Below are 21,584 nucleotides of genomic sequence, written 5' to 3'. Positions count from 1 at the left end.
TATGTTTTATAAAACTCAGAGGAAAGCATAGGCAGAACATTCTTTGACACAGATCACAGAAGTATCTTTTTAGATCCACCTCCCAGGGTGATAAAAACAAATGGTACCTAATTAAACTTCAAAGCTTTTGCACAGCAAAGGAGACCATAAACAAAAAGACAGTCCACAGAATGGGAGAAAATATTTGTAAACAAAGCAACTGACAAGGGCTTAATCTTCAAGATATACAGATAGTTCATGCAGCTCTACACTGGGGGGGAAGAAAAAAGACAACCCAATCAAAAAACAGGCAGAAAAACTAAATAGACATTTTTCCAAAGAAGACATACAGGTGACCAGAAAACATGAAAAGATGCTCAACATCGCTAAGTATTACAGAAATGCAAATCAAAACTAGAAGGCATCGCCTCACACCCGTCAGAATGGCCATCATCAGAAAGTCTGCAAACAGTAAATGTTGGCGAGGGTGTGGAGAAAAGGGAAACCTCTTGCACTGTCAGTGGGAATGTAAGCTGGTGCAACCATTATGGAGAACAGTATGGAGGTTCCTTAAACTAAAAGTAGAACTACCATATGATCCAGCAATCCTACCCCTAGGCATATATCTGGAGAAAACCATAATTTGAAAAGATAAATACATGCATTCCAATGTTCACTGCAGCACTATTTACACTAGCTAAGACATGGAAGCCATCTAAATTTCCATCAGCAGAGAAACAGATAAAGACATGGTACATATATACAATGGAATATTACTCAGCTATAAAAAATGAATGCCAGCTGCAGCAACACAGACCTAGAGATTATCACACTAAGTGAAGTAAATCAGACAGAAAAAGACAAATATATGATATCACTTATATGTGGAATCTAAAAAAAATACAGATGAACTTATTTACAGAACAGAAACTCATAGACTCTGAAAACAAACTTGTGGTTACCAAAGGGAAAAGGGAAGGGATAAATTAGGAGTTTGGGATTAACATATACATGCTACTACATTAATAAAATAGATAACCAACAAGGACCTACTGTATGGCACAAAGAACTACTCAAAAATTTGTAGTAACCTATACGAGAAAAGAATCGGAAAAAGAGTGGATATATGCATATGTATAAACATTCTGCTTCACACCTGAAACTAACAATGCTATAAATCAACTATAAAATTTTAAAAATTATATTTAAAAAAAAGCCAAAACATAGCAACTGGGTACCGCATCTTAAAGGAAGTGACTGGTAGAAATCTGCATTTTTAAACAAGTGATTCAAGTCCAGTTCTGGGCAGTGGCCTGAATGTGTTGACTCTAACAAGAAAGATCAGGACCTGATTTAGAGCTTGAGGTAAGGACTCCTTCACAGAAGGGAGCGTCAACACCACACCTTTGGGCAGGCCCCGAATCTCCTGGGTGAGCCTACAGGGGGTTTTTCCTGACGTCGATCATCCCTGGGCTGACCCTCCGCAGTTCCCGCCGGGGCTTGGCCAAGGGCCCGAGGTTCCAGGGCAGACCTGCCTCGCCCACAGACAGCACCCGCCCCACGGGGGGCTCAGCGGCCTCCCGCTGCCGCAGCTCCTCAGGGGAACCCTGCTCTTCACTGCACAGGCTCGAGCGTTTCCACGTCAACGGTAACGGGGCGTGGACCAAGTCCCGCATCTCCTCCCGTGGGCGGGGGGCACCCTCCGTGCCGGTGGGCTGCCAGAGAGGCTCAGGCGCTGGGTAGAGCTCATCCTCGCTTCCAGGGGCTTGTCTGTTCTCCAGGCATGGGGTCCTCTTCTCCCCGCCCATCACTGGCAAAAACAACATCCTTGTCAGACATGGAGGTAGCCAGCCACGCCTTCCTGAAGCCCTAGCCTTCTTCCAACACCCCCGTGCAAACAACATGTGAAATGACCCAAGAGCTGAAGGCTGAGTGGTCTCTAAGCTTTGCCCAGAACAAAGAAGACCCGATGTCAGGGCTGAGCCCCAGCCAGCCTGGTGATGGCACGCAGCAATTACCCCTGCTCTGGCTGGCGGCACTCAGGCTACCAAGCTTCTGCTTCAGCTCCTGGTTCAGCCGCACATGGCGGCCCAGCTCCTTCTCCAGAGCCTGGATTCTGGTCTCGTACTGCCTCCTGCTGTCTGCCAGCCCTTCGCCAAGATGGTCTGGAGGAAAAAAGGCAGGAGGAGGTGGTGAGGCGCTATGGGGCGGGCGGCGGCCCCCGCGGCGGGCCCGGGCCCCACCTCGGCTCTGCTGCAGCAGCAGCTGCACATGCTGCTCATGGCCCCTCTGCTGCAGGGTCAGCTGGCGGTCCATCTCCAGGCGCTGCCGCTCCAGGGCCGCCTCCAGCCAGTACACCAGCCTCTGCTGCTCCTCCAGCTGCAGCTCGAGCTCCGAGAAGGCCACCTGCTGCTGGTGCTGCTCCTCGCGGAGCGTCACCACCTGTCCCCAAGAGCCAGGCTCAGCCCCCAGCGCCGGCTCCCTTCACCCGGGGCTGTTCACGCAGGGGCAGCAGGCGTGTGGCTGGCTCACCGCCCGTGCCGTCCACCTCCCCCGACCCCGGTGGAGGCGGGGGTCTGCAAGCTCCGTGACCCCACCTTGTCGAAGTACTTGCAGAGCAGGGCTCGGGTCTCTGAGGATGAGAGGTAGCTGAGCTTGGCCATGAGGTTCATCTCGCACTGGGACAGCAAGGAGGCCGAGGCCCGCAGCACCCGCTGGCGGCACGTGATGGCCTCGTTCTTGTACTCGATGGCGGCGTCCAGGGCCTCAATGGCCTCATCCAGCTGAAAGAGCGTCCGCTCCTCCTGCGGGGACACGGGGATGGGTGGAGGGGGAACAGGCTACCCGCTCCATGGGACACCTGCCCCCTGAACACCGAGGTCCTGGGCAGAGTCGTGATGGCCACACGCAGCCACGACCCAGCCCTTATGTGCCCACTTGTCCTCAGAGCCAGAGAGGTGCCCCTGCCCACTGCAGCAGGAGCAGGGACACTTCCATGTCAGCCTCGGCTCGGGGGTCGGGGCTCCGCTAAGAGGCTGCTCTCTGAAGCTCACAGCCTCTGGAATGACCTGTGCTTGGGAGACCCTGCTCTGAAGGGAAGATGTGGTGGGACTGCAGAGGCACCCAGGGTCTGCTGGGGTCCATTTCCCCTTCTTTTAACTTTTTGGCTGCACCATGCAACATGCGGGATTTTAGTTCCCCAACCAGGGATCAAACCTATGCCACCTGCAGTGGAAGCACAGTCTTAACCACTAGACTACCAGGTAAGTCCCTGGGGGTCCGTTTCTCTAACACAGGCTTTCTCTGCTGGCAGGAGGGCAAACCTATGTGGCTGTGAGGTGTGACATGGTCCCGACTCGCGTCCCATGTCGGGAGTTGAGAGTTGTGAGCACGTGCTATACGCCTGAGGTTAACGAGATGCAGGACACAGGACGAGTCCCGAGTCCACCTTGGGGAACCGAGGGCAGCGAGGCCCAGTCGTGAGTCTCAGGCCTGGGGGCTGGACCAGCGGCGGGAGGGCTAGTCCTGCGCCTTTTTTGGGGGCTGACACCCGGGAGGGGTGTGTGTCCCGAAGCAGGGAGGCCCATACCCAGCGGAGACCCAGGGCCAGGGGCGGAGGGGAGCAGGTGGCCGGGCCGGCCTGCAGGGCGCACCTCAGGCGACAGCAGGCTGCCCTGCCTCAGCTTGCCGTCGATCTCCAGCCGCTGTTTCAGCAGCAAGTCCTTCTCCTGGCGCAGCGCGTCAATCTCCCCACGGATCTGCTGCTGGCTCTGGGCGCTGCCCTGCCGCAGCTGCCCGCTCTTCTCGGACAGCTCCTTCTCCAGGTGCTCCAACCGGCTGGACACTCGCACAATGTCCTCATTGAGGGCCTGGGGGCGGCACCGCCGGTGATGAGGGAAGGGGCAGGCCCCACCCTCCCAGGGGCCACAGGACAGGCCAGCCCTGCCATGGAGGCTAAGGAGGCGTGCTGTCCAGCAGGAGGCTGGACTCTCAGTTCTGTACAAGCTGGGGAGTGGGGGCCTAGGGGACCCGAGCCTCTGAAGAGGGGCCCCCAGAGATGGCCCGGGAGGAGGATACAGAGAAGGTAATGACAAGAAGGGACAACGTGGGCAAAGGCAGAGCGAGGTGGTGGTGGCCTGTCACTGAGATGACCTGACTCCTGTTGGTGATGGGAAGGATGGGGGATTAGTAGCCAAACCCCAAAGGCCCTTGGGGAACCTAATGTGGAAGGAAGTGAGGGTTCTAATGGCCAAGGGACGCTCCAGAAAATCCAGCTGAAATCCTCTAGGACTCCATGACAGCAGAAGAGGGTCTGGAACCCTGTGGGCATCTAGCCCAAGCACCGGCTCCTGGGACAGCTCTGGGCTCTGTGTGAAGTGACATACCCCTTCTCTAATCCTCAGGGCAACACTGTGGTTCCATCTGAGAGGAGGAAATTTGGCTCCGAAACTTCCTACTCAAGAGGGAGCAACAAAGCCAACTCTGGCCAAACCACCTGTCTACACCTGTGGTTCCTCATTCTGCCTGCACAGAGCAAGTGGTTAATAAGGTACAATGTTTTGGGGGATAGATACCTGGAGAGGTTCTTCTACCCACACATGAGAACCCGTATCACAGACACTCTCAAGATCCACAGGGTAGAGCCAAGGAGGACAGAGACCTGGCTGGAATTTAGCCAGCAGGGACATCACCTAGAAGAACCTCATCTGTCTAGAACTCACCTGGCAGGGTTGTCAACTGGAGAGATCTCACTTGGAAGGACCTTATCTGATAGACTCTCACCCGGCTGGGCCTCACGCGGCAGGATCTCACCTGGCTGGGCCTCACCTGGCTGGACCGCAGGCGCTTGCTCTCCAGCCCCGTCTTCTCCTGCATCAGGGCCTCCTTCTTGGCCAGGATGGCCTCCCGCTTGTGGAGCTCCTCCCCCAGCTCCTCCAGCGCCCGCCGCTGCTGCAGGACCTTCTCCATTTCCTGGTCCAGCCACTTCTTCTGCTCCTCAATCTTCTAAGGGACAGCGGGGGAGGCGGGAGGGAACTCAGCTCTCCCCTCTGGCCATGTGGGTGGTGTGGATGCCACCCAGCTCAGAGGCAGAGAATGATTCGCCCACCAGCTGACCCCACAGGGCACTCTAGCAACTGGCCAGGCTGCCCGGCCAGGCTGCAGGTGCCCCTGGGGGTACGGTTCAGCCCAGACCCCACCTGCTGCTGCTCCAGGCTGACCACAGAGCCATTGCTGCCACTGCGCCGCTTCCTCTGAAACGCCGCAATCTCTTCTGTCTTGATCTTCAGAATCTTCTGCTGCTGCTCATGCTTCAGCTCCAGCTCCTGGGCATGAAGTTCAGGGTGGGTTCGGAGGGCAGGGCCCTGTGGGGTACCAGTGTCCTCCCAGAGCCTGCAATCCCCAAAGCCCACAGGAGGGCCTGCCCCACTCCCAAGACAATTCTGCCCAGCACCCCCAGCCTCGCCACCCTCAAGTTCCACTGGGGACCCACCAGCTGAAGCAAACACAAGATTGTTGGACCCCTTATCTGGTTCATCTCACTGAGTTCTCACCTAGCCCTGAGTTTCCTATAACTCTCATTTTCAAGGGAAGAGACAAACTCAGGGAGGCCACGTGACCAGCCTTCCCCGGTCACGTGGCGGTACGCGCTCCCCGGCCTCCTGGCTGGGACGTAGGCACCCCGCCAGCCAAGCACCCGACCTTGACACGGTGCTGCCGCTTGTTCATCTCCGTCTCCAGGCGTCGCTTCTGCTCTGTCTCCTCGCGAAGCCGCCTCTGCAGCTGCCCCTGCTGCTGCCGCATGAGCTGCACGTTCCTCTCCAGCTCCTGCAGCCGCTTCTCGCTCTGGGCCGACAGTGATGCCAGCCGCTCCGTCGCCTGCTTCTTCTCCTTCAGTACCTGGACCAACATAGCTTCCGCTGGGCCGCTCATGGCAGCTGCTAAGAGCCAGGCATGGCGCCTGGTACTCAACAAGGATGGGCAGGACAGAAGGACGATAAAGAGGGACAGACAGAAGGGAAAACAGGCCAACGGACACTAGACTAATAAAAATAGCAACTAAGACCCAGTGCAGCCAAATAAAAATTAAAAAAAATAAAAAACAGGACAGACAGACAATGCAAGGATCGATAAACAGGAAGACAAATGAACAGACACATAAATAGTCATATCCACTGATAAAAGGATAACTAGATGGATGGATTAGACAGACACCTGGACTGGTGGGTGAATGGACAGAGGGATGATGGGCTGGAGGGATGGATGAACAGATAGCTAGAAGGGTAGACATACGGAGGGAGGGTTGGTTCCTTCCCATTCCCTTCCCTCATCCTCTGGTCTCCTAAGGTGGTCTTCAGGTAGGGCCCACCTCCACACCTCTGCCTCTGCTGTGTTTAAAGATCCCCAACACCGCCAGCTCCTACCTAATACCAGCCTCACTCTGGAAGGCCCGGAGGGCATTCGCACCCCCAGCCAGGGCTGGGGCACCGCCTGGTTCCACAGTGGGCGTGGGCTCCGGGGCTCACACATGTCTTGATTCCAGGACTCCAACCTGGGAGGCTGCAGCCACCACACCCGGGGGCCTGACACTGACCTGCACTTGGTTCTGAGCGGCGGCAACCCTCTTGCGGAACTCCTGGAGCTGCGAGCGCTCACCGGCGTCCTGGGGCTCCCTGCCCTCGAGCTCCCGCAGCTGCCTCTGGCCCTCGCTCAGCTCAGCCCGCACCCGCTCCGCCTCCCGCTCCAGCTCCTGGATGCGCTGGCTGTGTTGACGGTTCAGGGCCTGGGCGGCCTTCCCTGGAAGAACCGGGGTGCAGTCAGCACCGGGGGCCTCTCCCTGACGCATCGCAGCTCCTTCCCCGGTGGCTCTCCCGGACCTCTGCCAGCCCCCAACACCTACAAGGACTTCACGATGACTCTGTTCCCCCCAGTACTGTGAACATTTACTACTTTTCTTTGACTTATTTTTTTTTTTTTTTTTACTTATTTTTTAAAATAGCCATCTCCATAGCAGTGACCCAGGGAAATTATGGGTTAACTAGTTTTCTTTTTACCTAACACATGCTAAAATAAATATGTAACTTGAGCCAGCATACAGCTAAGCCTCTAGAACTAACTTCCATTTGTAGGCGATAGGACAAAGGAACAAGCTAAATGACACCACAAGGAAGCTGACAAACCCAGAATATCTGGGATCTGGAACATTCTACAGGATGACTGTGCAAAGGTGAAAGAAGGGAGATTTCAGAGACCCAATGAGCAAATGTGTGCTCAGACACTGCACAGACACTGTTGAAGAACTGCTTCTGTTCTAAGCACTGAGGGCATTGGTTTAGTTAGATATGCTAATAGCATTTTGGTTAAAATATCCAAAAAGAGGCATACTGAAAGGTGCAGGAATGAAATGACATGAAGTCTCAGATTTGCTTCAGAATATTTCAGCAAAAAAGGACTTCCCTGGTGGTCCGATGCCTAAGACTCCATGCTCCCAATTCAGGGGGCCCAGGTTTAATCCCTGGTCAGGGAACTAGATTTGGCATGCCACAGCTATTAATGAGTTTGCATGTTGCAACCAAAGATCTGGCACAGCCAATAAGAATAAATTAAGAACAAAAAATTCCAGCAAAGAAAAAAGGGAGCGATGAAGCAAATGTGGGCCAAGCTTGGAAATACTAAATCTGAATGATGGGTATGTAGGGACTCTCATGTCTGTCTGCAATTGTTCCCAATACATTTTGTAATAAACTCACAGCTATTAAAATTAAAAAGATTGACCAGTCACCACCTAAAACCATCCCCTGCTCGTTCGCCTGTGTCACCAGTAGCAGACGTACTACTATGACTGGGGGACATTGTTTGCTCCCCAGGACCAGGAGATTCTGTGCCTCGTGCAGTGTCTGACACACAGCAGGCAACCGATTAATAACAGTAAGAAATAACGCTTCCTGCAAACTAGTCTAAGCATTTTACCTGAATTAACTCATTTCAACAACCTATAAAACAGGTGCAGTTACTATCTCCATTTCAGAGCACACAGCAGTTATCCTACCTGCTCAAGGTCACCCATCTGGAAGAAGCTGAGGGCAAACCTAGGTCATCTGGACCCTGCTCCTAACCACCCACCCTCAGGTTGGAGGCCCAGCCCAAAGCCCCTCCCTCACCTGTGCGCACCAGCTCGCCAATGAGCTCCTCCTTCATGCGGATGTTGATGGCCAGCTCACGGATCTTCTGCTGGGCTTGGGCCAGTCGCCACTCAGAGGCCATGGCTGCGGGGGCCTGGCGGGGCTGAGCCAGGGCCTTGCTCCCACCGACCACTGTAACGGGCTGATGGTCAGGGCGGCTGCCGCGACAGATAGTGGGGGAAGTAGGGGTGGGTGGAAGGGAGGGAAGGGGAGAAATGCCCTGGCCAGGGGCATTCAGGGGTGGTTATGTGGACTCTCCAGGGTGGCCAGTCCAGGACCATGAATGGGTAAAGGGGTCGGGACCCTCTCTGCGCCCCACCCAGCTCACCTCTGGGTCCCGGGATAGCTGTACCCAACTCCTCCAGGCGAAGCTCTGGGCCCTTCCTGTTGAGTGGACTCCCTGGGCAGGCCCCCATCCTCTGGTTCCACTTGCTGATCCCATTCCTGGAGGGCAGAAGGAGAGTCTGTACCCTTCCCCAGCCCTGCCCCAGCCCAGCCATCTCCCAGGCCCGGGAGGGGAAGAGAGAACCCCAGACCTTCCATCACCCCAGGGTCACTGTGACCCCAGGATGTCCGTCTGGCAGAACTGAGGCCAGCAGCTGAGCTGAGAGGGTGCAGGGCAGCTGAGGACACCGAGGGCCACCTTAGAGGCTGAGAAACAGGAGGCCGGGTCCATCCCTCAGCACACCCGCCACAGCAAGAACTCCTGATTCAGAGCACACAGCCGCTGCCCACTCTCCCCCAAGGGCTGGCCAGGGCGATTGTGGCAAGGGCACCCTGAGGCCACAGTGGGACCCCTCTTGCCCAGCTGAGGCCCTGAGCTGGTCCTTGTCTGGTGGGCCACGGGTCCCACTCACCTTCGTGGGCGCAGGCTCTGTCGGGGCGGCCCCTCCTTCTCCCCCTCCTCTTCCTCTTCCTCTGATGCATCTGAAGAGCCACTTCCCAGCCTGTCTCCCTCTGTCAGAAACTCGGCTCCAGCCTCCCTGCCATTTTTCATCTGCTGGGAAATGCCAGGGTTTCAGGACAGGCTCCCAGGGCCTTCTCCAGCAGCCATCTCCCCTAATCCAGTCTTCGGCCCGCCATGCGTGCTCCTTACATATCTGCCTCTTCAAGCCCGACCTTACCTTCAGGATCTAGCTACAATGATATCTGAGAGGTCTTTCCAATCTCAAGTTGGAGCAGAAACTTCTCCCCTCCTCCCTTGTTCCTTCCTCTACCCCTCCTGTTCTCTTGTCCACCACCGCCCCCACCCTGCTCTGGCTCCCAGAGCAAAACTGGCACTCCTCAGGGGACAATCTCCCCTTTCCATCTTGTGTATAAGTCATCTGCAGCAAGTCTTATCTCACCAACAATGCCCCACCAGAGTTGGAGGTGGGGGGTCCGTAACAGGCTTCTTCCAAACCCATGTCCTCCCACCCCTTGGTCCCTCTGGTTTTTAGAGCTCAGATGACCCAGAGCTTTCAGGCAGATGCAGGAGCAGCCTTTGTCCAAAAGGCCCCAAGTGACAGAACTAGAAACAAGAGACCAAGCGCAAGGAGAACAGAGCCCATGGAAAAGTGAACTTGCAGAGGAAGGCATCCAAAGATGGTGCGTGGTGGCGGGGGTGACTTCAGAGGTGATGAGCTCCCCATCCCTGGATGGAGGCAAGCATTCCATCCCATACCGGAAGGCAGAACCCCCTCTGTAATCCTCACTCCAAGCAATCTCCAACTACTCCAAGGATACTCCATGGCACCAGATCCTTCTGAGAGGCCCGACCCAAATCTGGGCCATTCCTCCAGGAACACCAGAAAGGGGCATCTCATAGCTGGTCCCGTGAAAGCACGAGGTGAGTGACACATTCCCCAGGATTGCCCCTCCCCTGCCTCAGCCTGCCCAGGTCAACCAGCAGACACCCAGCCTCGCCACCTTCTCACCTCTCCCCGGTTTTCAAGGCCAACTTCGTCTCCAGGAATGCAGGTGGGGGGCATCATACCCAGCACGTGGGTGTGGGCACCTCCCAGGGGGGCTGTGTGAGGCCGGGGCACAAAAGACCCAGGAGGCAAGCCCTGCAAGATCCCTGGGGCCCCCCAGCCTGGCCGCACCAGCTCCAGCCGCAGTCGCAGCTCTGCCATCTCCTCCTGCTGCTCACGAAGACGGTCGCTCTGCAAGACATGATCCAGGTGCTTATGGGAGATGTGGATGAGAGAGAGGTGGGGTGCCGGGGTGCCGACAGGCAGAAGCGCAAGAAAACGAAGAACACGTCTGAGACCACCATGCCCTCTCTGTGTTAAAGTGGAGGAGGGCCAAATACCTCTGACCACCTCTTGGTGTCCCTCTGGAACACAGGGTGTATTAGTTCTGGTTTAAACTCTCCCACCCCGCCACATCACCGACTCGATGGACGTTTGAGTTTGAGCAAGCTCCGAGAGTTGGTGATGGACAGGGAGGCCTGGTGTGCCGCAGTCCATGGGGTCGCAAAGAGTCGGACAGACTGACTGAACCCACCCTGCCCCATCCATCACTCCCTCCATATTCATGCCACTCACTGCCACCAGGGGGCGCCAGGAGCAGCGTCGACCCGGTCATCTTTGCACAAAAGGAAAAGCAGGGCTCAGGAGTCTCATGGAGCTGCCCCTCCAGTCCCAATTCCAACCCACCCTCGCACATCCACTTGCACCAACCTGTTCCTTTCCTCCGCACTTCTGCTCACATCTCTACCCATCCTGCCAGAACCCACTTCTCTCACTCTGACAGCTGTTTAACCTCCCGGCAGAAGTCCCCCCTCCCCACCATCAGTATGAGAGGGCGCGCCCCACCTGAAGTTTGTACTGCTCCATGGCGTCCTCCAACGCAGCTAGAAAGTCTCGGTTCTCCTCTTCCAGCCGGGCCACGTGGCCCTGCAGGGCCAACAGTTGCAGCGGCCCCTCATCTTCCTAGGGTGGGCGGGGAGAGCAGCTTCAGGGGAACAGTCAGGACGAGCCTGCCTGTCCCTCAGTCACCCCGCCGGCCCTGCTTGCTACTCTGCTCCAAAGCCTGCCTGCAACGGGGAGGGGGTCCAGACCCCACATGGCCTGCAGTCCCCTCCACAAGCCATTGGGCTATCTCTTGTCATTATTAATCATGTTTTCATTAACAGTAATATCACCACCACTATTAAGAACTAGCCTTCACCAGCACTTATGACACCCTCAGTCCTTATATCCCAAGGAGGTAGATACTCCTGTTATCTTTATTTAACAGATAGAAACCCTGAGGATACATCAAGGTCATCAGCAGAAATGCCTCTGAATCCCTGTATGGAAAACCTTCTTCCTCACCTCCCCACCCCACCCCCCACCCCCCGCCGCCCACCCCCAGGCCACACCCGGCCCTTGGTCACCTTTCGCCCGCCGGGTCCCTGGGTGGCCTGCTCCTCGGCAGAGGCACTCTCGATGCCGCTGTCGGGCCCGGAGGCGGAGCTCAGGGCGCTGCGCTCGCCCTCGACGGCGCAAAGCCAGTCGCGCACCTTGCGGGCGGCGGCGCCGGGCAGCCCGGGCTCGGCCTGCAGCTCGCGCAGGAGGCTGTAGGCGGCGTCAGTGCGGGCTCGGTAACGCGCGCACTCGGCGCCCAGGCGGGCAGCGGCCGCGGCGGAGGCGGCGGCAGGGCCCGGGGCGCGCCGGCCCCGGTGGATGATGCGTGTCTCCGACCGATGCCTAGGCGGCCCCCGGGCGCTGGCCACTGCCTCCTCCGGCCCCCGCTCAGCCTCGGGCCGCCAGTTGACAGTGGCGCGGTTGCGAATGTTCTGGGCGCGGCTGGCGTAGTTGAGGGTGTTGAGGGTCTCGTCAAAGTCGGAGGAGGAAGGGCTGACGCAGGCGATCATCATCGTCTTGGCATTCCCGCCCAGGGAGTCTTTGAGGATCCTAAGGGCGCCAGGGAGATGCTTACGCATCACCCAAAGTGCCAGAGCCAGAGGATCAGACCCCAAAGAGAGTTTGAATCTCTGTATGGCTCCCTGTGGGCCTGAGACTTCAACCACGTGTAGACTGCACCCCAGAAATCAGAGGGGGACCCATCTCTTGTCGCCTCACCCCAGCCAGAGAGGCCGGACAAGAGCTAGCACAGACTAGGGGGCTCACGGGCCTCTTTTCCCTGGGCCAGCAGCAGGGGCAGCTCACCGGGTGATCTTGGAGTCCCGGTAAGGGATGTGACTGCCCCGGCGCTGGGGATCACCCAGGGCACTGATGACGTTGCCGAGCGCCAAGAGGCTGCTGTTGATCTGGATGCTCTCCTTGAGTCGCTCGCCTGTGCTGCCTGTCTTGAGCACCCTCTCTGAGCCCGCCAGGTCCACAAAGTGGAACTTGGAGACAAGCAGCTGGCCGGCCGCAGGTCGGGGCAGGCGGCTGGGGGCGCGACCCCGCTGCTCCAGGGTCACGGTGAAGATGGTGTGGGAGCGGCTGGACAAGCGGTTGAGGTGTGTGGCTCCCGTGTGCCGCGCTGCGTTGCCCATCTCCAGGAGGCTCAGCACCTCGTCCAGGCCCTCCACGTCCACCTCCTTCACCCCACACAGCACTGCGGGCACAGAAGGCTGTGAGCCCAAGGCAGGGCAGCCTGAGGCTGGTCAGCCCGGAGGGCAGGCTGCGCAGGACTGCTTCTCTACAGCTCTTCCTGACTCAGGGCCCCTTCTGCATGCCCAAGGGGTCCGGCCCATCCTACCTGGGGATTTAAGGAGCTCCAGCTTCCCTGGTGGCTCAGATGGTAAAGAATCTGCCTGCAATGCAGGAGACCAGGGTTCGATCCCTGGGTTGGGAAGATCCCCTGGAGGAGGGCATAGCAACGCACTCCAGTATTCTTGCCTGGAGAATTCCATGGACAGAGGAGCCTGGCAGGCTACAATCCATGGGGTTGCAAAGAGTCAGACATGACTTAGCAACTAACATTTTCACCTTTTTCAGCTTCCCCCATGCCCACCTCAGTGACTCTCACTCTGGGTACACCAGTGAATACTGAACTCAGCAGAGACGGGGAAATGAAAGCAAAACTTCCCAGAGCTTGAGTTTCCTAGTTAGGAGGTACCCCCCTCCAGACAGGGGATCCACCCTAAGCAGGTGAAGCCTCCCCAAGCCAGGCTCCCTACTCCCTACCAGGGTAGGGTCCAGGAGTTCCTCACCAACATTCCCACGATCGTCCTCCCGGAGCTGGATGTCCCGGCTGGCGGTGCCCACCTCCAGCAGGTCTCGGAACTCCTCCTTGTACACTTCCAGGTAGGACACGTGTACCAGACAGTCCAACAGGTCATTCTCATCAATCAGCTTGAAGGCCTCGGCCATGGCCCGTGGGATGATGCCCTGCTCGTCCTCGTGAAGGGAGGCTGGGGAGACACCGCAGGGCCACCTGCCATGGTGCCTTCAGCTGGGCATGGCACCCACGAGGCCCAGAGGCTCCTGCCAGAAGCTGGCAGATGGAGCTCCAGTGTGGAGAAGGCAGAGGCAGAGGCCAGCATGGGCTGGGCAGCCTGATCCAGGCCAGGCTCCAGGGTGCCCAGGCAGAATTTCAGAGTTGGAAGCAACCTCTCAAGGTTCAACCAACCACTTTCATGACGTAAGCATCTCCATTACATCCCTGCCAGACAGTCAGATACCCTTTGTTTGATGACTCCTGGGGACTCATTATCATAGTCTATGCTCAGTTATCTAAAGAAGCCCCTAAATTTATCCCAAGGAAGTGATAAAAGGATGTTCAGAACACACTCTTCCTCATAACTTAAAAAAAAACAACATAAACACCCTCAGTGTCCATCGCAACATCCAAGAGGGGGTTTGATTAAATAAATTACCTTATATTCACAATGGCACGCTAAGCAGCCATTAAAGTTTTTGCTTGAATAATAATTAATGTTACAGAGAAATATTCATGGTATTAATATATTGTTAAGAAAATAAAACAGGATACAAAAGAATAGTACATTGGTACCATATTTTTTCAAGTATAAAAATTTTCACCAAGAAAAACTGAATGCTAACAGGGTGAGTGATTTCTGAAAGGCAATTATCAGAAAGTGTGAAAGTATTAGTCGCTCAGTTGCGTCCAACTCTTTGCAACCCTACAGGCTGCAGCCCACCAGGCTCCACTGTCCATGGGATTCTCCATGCAAGAATACTGAAGTGGGTAGCTATCCCCTTCTCCAGGGGAGCTTCTCAACCCAGGGATCAAACCTGGGTATCCTGTATTACAGTCAGATTCTTAACCATCTGAGCTACCAGAGAAAGGCAGTTATCAAAAAAGTTTTCTTTTGTGGATGTGTTTTTCTGTATTTCCCTAATTTTCTACAACAAACATGTACACTTTTCAAATCATGCTCCTTAGAAGCGGGCAATCCCTTCAATTGGCCCAAAGCATCTCTTGCAAAACTCTACTCCAGAGCCTCATGGAACCAGCCTGCTTCCGCGCTATGTAGCCCCCGGAGCATGACTCTTCCAGGACAGTCTCCCTTCCAGCCATCCTGACCCTTGACAACGATCCTGACAACCTCCAGAGAAGACAACTTCCCATGCCCTTCCTCCCCGTGAGTTCCCCAGAACCAGACAGTATGATCCCATCTCTATGGACTTGAGAAGGCTACTCACCTCCGAGGACTCTTCTTCCTGCCTGACCCAGCCCAGTGACAGCTGATCCTACCCTGGGCTGCAGATCTACTTAGGAAACCCACCCTCCCTCCTCCAGCCTCCTCATCTTCAACAGGAAATAGCAGAGGCAGAAATTCAGGAGATGTTTGAGGCCCCTCAACAAGGGCAGGCAGTCTCAAGCCAGGTCACTCACCCACACTGGCCTCCCCCATGGTGTACGTCTTCCCGGAGCCCGTCTGACCGTAGGCAAAGACGGTGACATTGAAGCCTTCAAAGAAAGCCTCGAGGAGGGGCTGCACACAGGCCTGGTACACTGCCTCCTGCCCGGCGTCCTCATCCAGCACCACGTGGAAGCTGAAGTGGCGGTCTCGGCCCAAGGTGACCCGGCCGTGCCCCGGCTCCACCCTCAGGCAGCTCTGGTGCCCGTGCAGCAGCTCCTTGGGAAGGAGTGGGCGGACTCGCAGGGCCACCCTCACAGGGGCCTCCTCAGCCCCTGGCAGCCTCTGGGCCTCCAGCCCCATGTTGAGAGGCTGCTGCTTCCAGCCCTGCAGAGAGAGGAAGAGGCCCTGGCCATCAGCATCTGGACTCACCTTGCAGGTGACCTGGAGCCAGTTCCTGCAGCTCCTGGATTGGGGTGATTAAAAGGGAAGGTGGTCAAAATTCAAAACATCCTCTGTGCCCCGACCTGATGCCCAGATGCTGCAAGGGACACAATAGAATCCTACACGGTAGCATTTCACGGCTCCCATCACTGACCAAATGAGGCCCTAACTCCTCCACTCGACACCCATGGGCACCTGTGTTCCTGCTGGGACCCCATCTCCTAGAAGACACACACACAAGCAGCACTGCACAAGGATCTCTTTTCCCCAATACCCACCCATGGTCCCTGCCTTCGTAAAACTCAACATTCAGAAAACTAAAATCATGCCACCTGGTCCCGTCACTTCATGGCAAATAGATGGGGAAGCAGTGGAAACACAGACTTTATTTTCTTGGGCTCCAAAATCACTGCAGATGGTGACTGCAGCCATGAAATTAAAAGATGCTTGCTCCTTGGAAAAAAAGCTATGACCAACCTAGACAGCACATTAAAAAGCAGAGACATTACTTTGCCAACAAAGGCCTGTCTAGTCAAAGCTATGGTTTTTCCAGTAGTCATGTATGGATGTAAGAGTTGGACTATAAGGAAAGCTAAGTGTTGAAGAATTGATGCTTTTGAATTATGGTGTTGGAGAAAACTCTTGAGAGTCCCTTGGACAGCAAGGAGATCCAAACAGTCTACCCTAAAGGAAATCAGTCCTGAATATTCATTGGAAGGACTGATGCTGAAGCAGAAACTTCAAAACTTTGGCCACCTGATGCAAAGAACTGACTCACTGGAAAAGACCCTGATGCTGGGAAAGATTGAAGGCGGGAGGTGAAGGGGATGACAGAAGATGAGATGGTTGGATGGCATCACTGACTCGATGGACATGAGTTTGAGTAAACTCCAGGAGTTAGTGAAGGACAGGGAAGCCTGATGTGCTGCAGTCCATGGGGTGGCAAAGAGTCAGACACAACTGAGTGACTGAACTGACTGCCTTTGTCACAGCACATTCCCCGCTCCACCTTCTTAAAGAGAGTCAGCACATCCTTTGAGGCCAAGCCCCCACCATCAGATACTGCTAATTCCATCTCCTAAATATCAAGTACACCTGCTTCTCTCCATCCTATTACCCAAGCCCGGATCCCGCCCACTGGACAGAATATTTACCAACCTCCTTACTGGCTTCAGCCTCCCTGCACTTTCCTATGTGGCAACCAGGGGCATCATTCAAAAATGCAAATGCGACCACGCCACTCTCCTGCTTAAAATGCCCCCAAAAGAGGCAAAAGGGGTTCCCTAATGCTCTAGATTCAAAACCTTAACAAGAAAAACAACTTTTAATGAGCCCTACCTACCTTGATGACTTACCCCCTAATACCCCACATTTCCTCACCTTTCTCTGCCTGCAGCACACTCGGCTGTTGTTAGTCCCACCTCCAGGGAGCGCCCTCCCCTCCAAGGAGGGGCGTCTGATCTGTGGCTCCCACCACCCACCCACAACCACCGCTTTAGTTCTCCCATCGGCCACTGACCACTCCCTTTCCTTGCAAAAGCCGGATTATCCATTGGTCTCCCCTCACCTCCCAAACTGGGGGCTGGGAGGCAGGGACCCGCCTGTCCCCTTCATGCTGTATCTCCAGCACCCAGCACAAGGTCCGACGCTCAGTAGCTGCCCAACAGTGATGAGCAGCTTACATCCAGGGAACTTTCCCCATCCCCACTCCTCGCCCCCACCCCCAGGGTCACAGCTCTTTATTTTTCACTACTTCTCGCAGCACCTGTAATCGTTCGCTCGTTCCTTCAGTCATCAGTCCCAGCTGGGTGTTCGGCCCTGGGGCCGCAGCGGTAACTGCCACGCAATACTACGGGCGCCTTCGGGCATCCCTCAGCCATAGCTTTTCCAGCCCCGCGGTCCCGGCTCCTCGCGCCCGGGCTCGGGGCCCAGTGCTCTGCGCACCGAAGGCGCCCGGACAACACCGAGGGTTCCGGAGTCGGAGGCGCCGGGCACGGGACAGGAGAAAGTTGGGAGAAGTGGTTACAAAGGCGAACCCGACTCTCGCAGCGTGGGTGCTCGCTCCTGCTGGTCAGGCCCCGAATGCCGGCCTCAGGCCCCGACTTAAAGAAGGAGAGTCTCCGATCCACTCGGAGAGGGGCCTGGAGGAGGTCAGCAAAGATGCGGAGGGAGGGAGGGGTCCTCGTGCTCGGTCAAGGGTCCCCGGGGTGCCGACGCTCAGTGCCACCCAACCCAGGCCTGCACAGGGGAGGGGCGAGCGCGCGCCTCCTCCCTCCCACCCGCGTCCTAGACCTCCACCCCTCCCCGGCCCACACCCACCTGCTAGGGTGCGCGCGTCGGCCCCCCGCCGGGCACTGAGGCTCTGAGCCCCAGCGCGGCGCGGTCGGATGCCGTCACCGGGACCCCCGCCCACCAAAACATCCCGCCCCTCATCCGCAACTCCTCCCGCCTGGGCGCTCCGGGGCGGAGGCGCGGGCTGCGCGGCGCCGCGGAGTCTGTCCGCAGATGGGGCGGAGCGGGGGCCGGAGGGGCGGGGAATCGGGCGTGGCCTGGGCTGAGCGGCGGGACCACGGGCCGCTCGACCCCCAGCACCGCCCCCAGTCGTGAGCGCGGCGAGCTGTTGTTAGCATCTACTCGCCGAATGCTGGGCACTCGGCAACCAACAAGGCCGCCTGGATTCTCCGAGCTGGAGAAGCCCACCAGCTCGTGGAGCGGGGCATCTGGGTTTATGATGCAAGTTGTAACAAGTGATGAATGAAAACTAACTAGGAGACAGTTTTGTTCCACGAGCATTTTCTAACCCCGAGACTCCGGTAACAGTGGCCTAAAAATCAATTCCTGCAGAAGGAAATGGCAACCCACTCCAGTATTCTTGCCTGGGAAATCCCATGGACAGAGGAGCCTGGCGGGTTACAGATAATGGGGTCGCAAAGAATCGGACAAGACTGAGCGACTATCGCTAACTAAAAATCAACTACTGTAGTTTGATTGTTCATTCTCGTGCAGAGACCTTCCCCCTTCCTTTCTATTGCAGCCCTCCCTACGCCCCGTCAAAGCTCAGCAAAGCTCTCCCTTCCTCAGTTCAGTTCAGTCGCTCAGTCGTGTCGGACTCTTTGCGACCCCATGAATCGCAGCACGCCAGGCCTCCCTGTCCATCACCAACTCCCGGAGTTTACTCAAACTCATGTCCATCGAGTCGGTGATGCCATCCAACCATCTCATCCTCTGTCGTCCCCTTCTCCTCCTGCCCCCAATCCCTCCCAGCATCAGGGTCTTTTTTCATGAGTCAACTCTTCGCATGAGGTGGCCAAAGTATTGGAGTTTCAGCTTCAGCATCAGTCCTTCCAATGAACACCCAGGACTGATCTCCTTTAGGATGGACTGGTTGGATCTCTTTGCAGTCCAGGGGACTCTCAAGAATCTTCTCCAACACCATAATTCAAAAGCATCAATTTTTCGGTGCTCAGCTTTCTTTACAGTCCAGCTCTCACATCCATACATGACCACTGGAAAAACCATAGCCTTGACTAGATGGACCTTTGTTGGCAAAGTAATGTCTCTGCTTTTTAATATGCTATCTAGGTTGGTCGTAACTTTCCTTCCAAGGAGTAAGTGTCTTTTAATTTCATGGCTGCAATCACCATCTGCAGTGATTTTGGAGCCCCCCAAAATAAAGTCTGACACTACTTACACTGTTTCCCCATCTATTTGCCATGAAGTGACGGGGACCAGATGCCATGATCTTAGTTTTCTGAATGTTAAGCTTTAAGCCAACTTTTTCACTCTCCTCTTTCACTTTCATCAAGAGGCTTTTTAGTTCCTCTTCACTTTCTGCCATAAGGGTGGTGTCATCTGCATATCTGAGGTTATTGATATTTCTCCCAGCAATCTTGATTCCAGCTTGTGCTTCTTCCAGCCCAGAGTTTCTCATGATGTACTTCTCCCTTCCTAGACCCTAGGAAGCCTCCAGCCTTGATTTCTTCTGATTTCGCTACCTCTTCTAAAGCTGAATAGGACTCATCCCCTCTGAGATATTCAGGGTTGGGATGGTGTGGCAGAGGCCCTGGCTGTACCCTGGGCACGCACACCAGGAAGTCATCGCTGGGTCCCTTCTCTGCCCCAGAGCTGGGGTGACCTAGGGGTGGATGGATGAAAACACAAGAGAGCTCCTGTTCAGGCCTTCTAGCTAGCTGGGCAGAGAGCAGGATGGCCTGAGAAATCCTGGCCCCACAGTTCTGGCTCATAAGTCCCCAGTTTGGAATGGGCATGGGATCCACTGGTGGACCACACTGCCACCCAGCCTTGGGTTCCTGGCTGGACAACTGGCCCTAGAAAAGGCTAACAGGAGGTGGGGGCTGCCACAGAGTTCTTAGCCAGCCTCTCCAGTTGGGGAGGCAATTCTGTCAGTGAAAAGCCAGTGGAAATCCTGCAGAGGGGGTTCATCCTGCATCTACCTGAGCAGGTGCTGTCCAGGAAACCGCCCTCAAATATCTCTTCCAGCATGCCCCGCACCATCCACCCCATCACTCAAGCCATATTTGACTTGTCTTCTCCAATATACCACCAAGTTTCAATATTTAGGAAAACCATGCTTAATACAATGAGCATTAAAACCCAAGTTGTAGGACTTCCCTGGTAGTCCAGTGGTTAAGAATCCTCTGCCTGCATTCGACTGACATGCATTCGATCTCTGGTCTGGGAAGATCCCACATGCCAGGAAACAACTAAGCACGTGCACCCTAGAGCCTGTGCTCTGCACCAGAAGAAGCCACGGCATTAAGCCTGAGAACCACAGAGAAGACCCAGCACAGACATTAAAAAAAAGCATGATAAATGTATGTTATTAAGTGAAACGGCTGTTTTTCCATCTCCAAAACTGTGATTCAGTTGGAGGTGCATTTTGTGAGCCACAATAGAAGAGAGGGGACGATGCATTTCTCTGGATAGGGACCTTGGCATCCCAGTGTGAAGGGGAGGTCATCCTGAGGTACAGAGTGTGGGTGAGCCGTCATACCCCATGAGTAGGAAAGCCAGCCAAACTGATGTTTCTCAGGAGAAAAGCCCCACATCCAACCTGGAGCCAATGAAGCAAATTTCTGTCATTTAGAGGAGATGCTTCACTCTAATTTCTCACCAGAAAGTATTCAGAAAGACTGAGGGCCAGGCTCAGAGCACTTTACTATCAGTTTAATGATAAAAGCAGAATTTTGTGGACACGTTGTTTGCCTCCTGGGCTGTCCTGTGCCATATGCTGGTTCCCAGCACCCTGGTTGGGATCCAGGACAGGGTGAGGGGTCTGGGTCTGGCCAGTGGGTGTGTTGACTTCTATGGCTTTCCTGGCAAGAGGGACCCCAGGACTATGGAAGAACAGACAGTTAGGAGTGTGGATTCCGGAGCTCCAGGAAGAAGGCTGTGCGGGCAGGTGACGCCCAGGATAGCTGAGTGTTTCTATCTACACCAGCAGGCCCGAGGTCAGGTCTCCTACAGCTGCCCACAGGGGCCCTGCCAGGGCTAGGCTGGACTCTGTCTCTTTAGTCATGTCATATCAGCTTCTAAAGGCCCCACTTGCCAGATCCACACCCCCCCTTCCCAGGAAACTGCTGAGTGTGGTGTGGATTGTGAGCGTGAGGTAGGGGAAGAGGGTGAGGTGGGGGGTGAGATGGGTGAGCTTGATCCCAAAGCTAATTCAAGGTCCTGACCATGTCCACCTGTGTATGTCCATCAATACCCCCCTTTCCTCATTCTGGACATCCCCAGATTCCAAAACCATGGATCAAGGCCAACGACTCATTACACCAAAGATCTGCCAGGGTCCAGAGTCAGTGTCAGGGAGCTGGACTCAGGTGTGCGACAGAGTGGAGTCCAAGAGGGCCCTCATGGGTCTGAGGGGGGTGAGGCGATGAGCGTGTGTATACAGGTGTCGGAAAGGATGGACAGAAATGTCAGAATTACCTGTGCAGGTGCAGATGACAATAGCAAGGAAAACAGAGTTCGGTTTGGAAAGCTATTTGGCATTTTCTCTTATTTAGACTTTATTTATTTTTGGTTGTTTGGGGCCTTTTCTGCTGCACAGGCTTTCTCGAGCTGCGGTGAGGGGGCTGCTCTTTCTTGAGCGCTCGGGGGTCTCATTCTGGTGGCTTCGATTGTTGTGAAGCCGGGGCTCCAAGAGCACAGGCTTCAGTAGTTGCAGCACTTGGGAGGCAGGGCTTTCTCCAGCACGAGCTCAGTAATTGTGGCAC

At 55.4% G+C, this 21,584-nt stretch overlaps 1 protein-coding gene across 4 annotated transcripts; it reads right to left on the bottom strand.

Annotated features, from left to right (window-relative positions):
- Positions 1-853: 853 nt before the first annotated feature.
- KIF7 (kinesin family member 7) lies at positions 854-17,819 on the bottom strand. Of its 4 annotated transcripts, none has more exons than XM_043490212.1 (19): positions 17,665-17,819; positions 14,937-15,288; positions 13,288-13,488; positions 12,296-12,689; positions 11,521-12,040; positions 10,958-11,074; positions 10,076-10,303; positions 9,017-9,159; positions 8,488-8,603; positions 8,139-8,291; positions 6,572-6,774; positions 5,680-5,877; positions 5,178-5,303; positions 4,792-4,983; positions 3,633-3,848; positions 2,577-2,783; positions 2,223-2,421; positions 1,998-2,144; positions 854-1,789 (listed from the first exon to the last, which is right to left on the bottom strand). In XM_043490212.1, exons 2-19 carry the CDS (start codon positions 15,262-15,264, stop codon positions 1,416-1,418), a joined length of 4,062 nt encoding a protein of 1,353 aa, XP_043346147.1. In that variant the 5' UTR covers positions 15,265-15,288; positions 17,665-17,819; the 3' UTR covers positions 854-1,415. The 4 variants fall into 4 exon arrangements, with proteins under 4 accessions (XP_043346147.1, XP_043346144.1, XP_043346145.1 ...); XM_043490209.1 differs by lacking the exon at positions 17,665-17,819 and adding an exon at positions 17,111-17,630; XM_043490210.1 differs by lacking the exon at positions 17,665-17,819 and adding an exon at positions 17,111-17,630 and having other exon boundaries at positions 9,017-9,156.
- Between the last annotated feature and the right edge of the window lie 3,765 nt (positions 17,820-21,584).

Source organism: Cervus canadensis, chromosome 17 (genome assembly GCF_019320065.1).
Source record: "Cervus canadensis isolate Bull #8, Minnesota chromosome 17, ASM1932006v1, whole genome shotgun sequence".
NCBI classification, from domain to species: Eukaryota; Metazoa; Chordata; class Mammalia; order Artiodactyla; family Cervidae; genus Cervus; species Cervus canadensis.
Note: the sequence above shows the minus strand (reverse complement) of the source record. Positions and strands in the feature narration are given on the sequence as shown.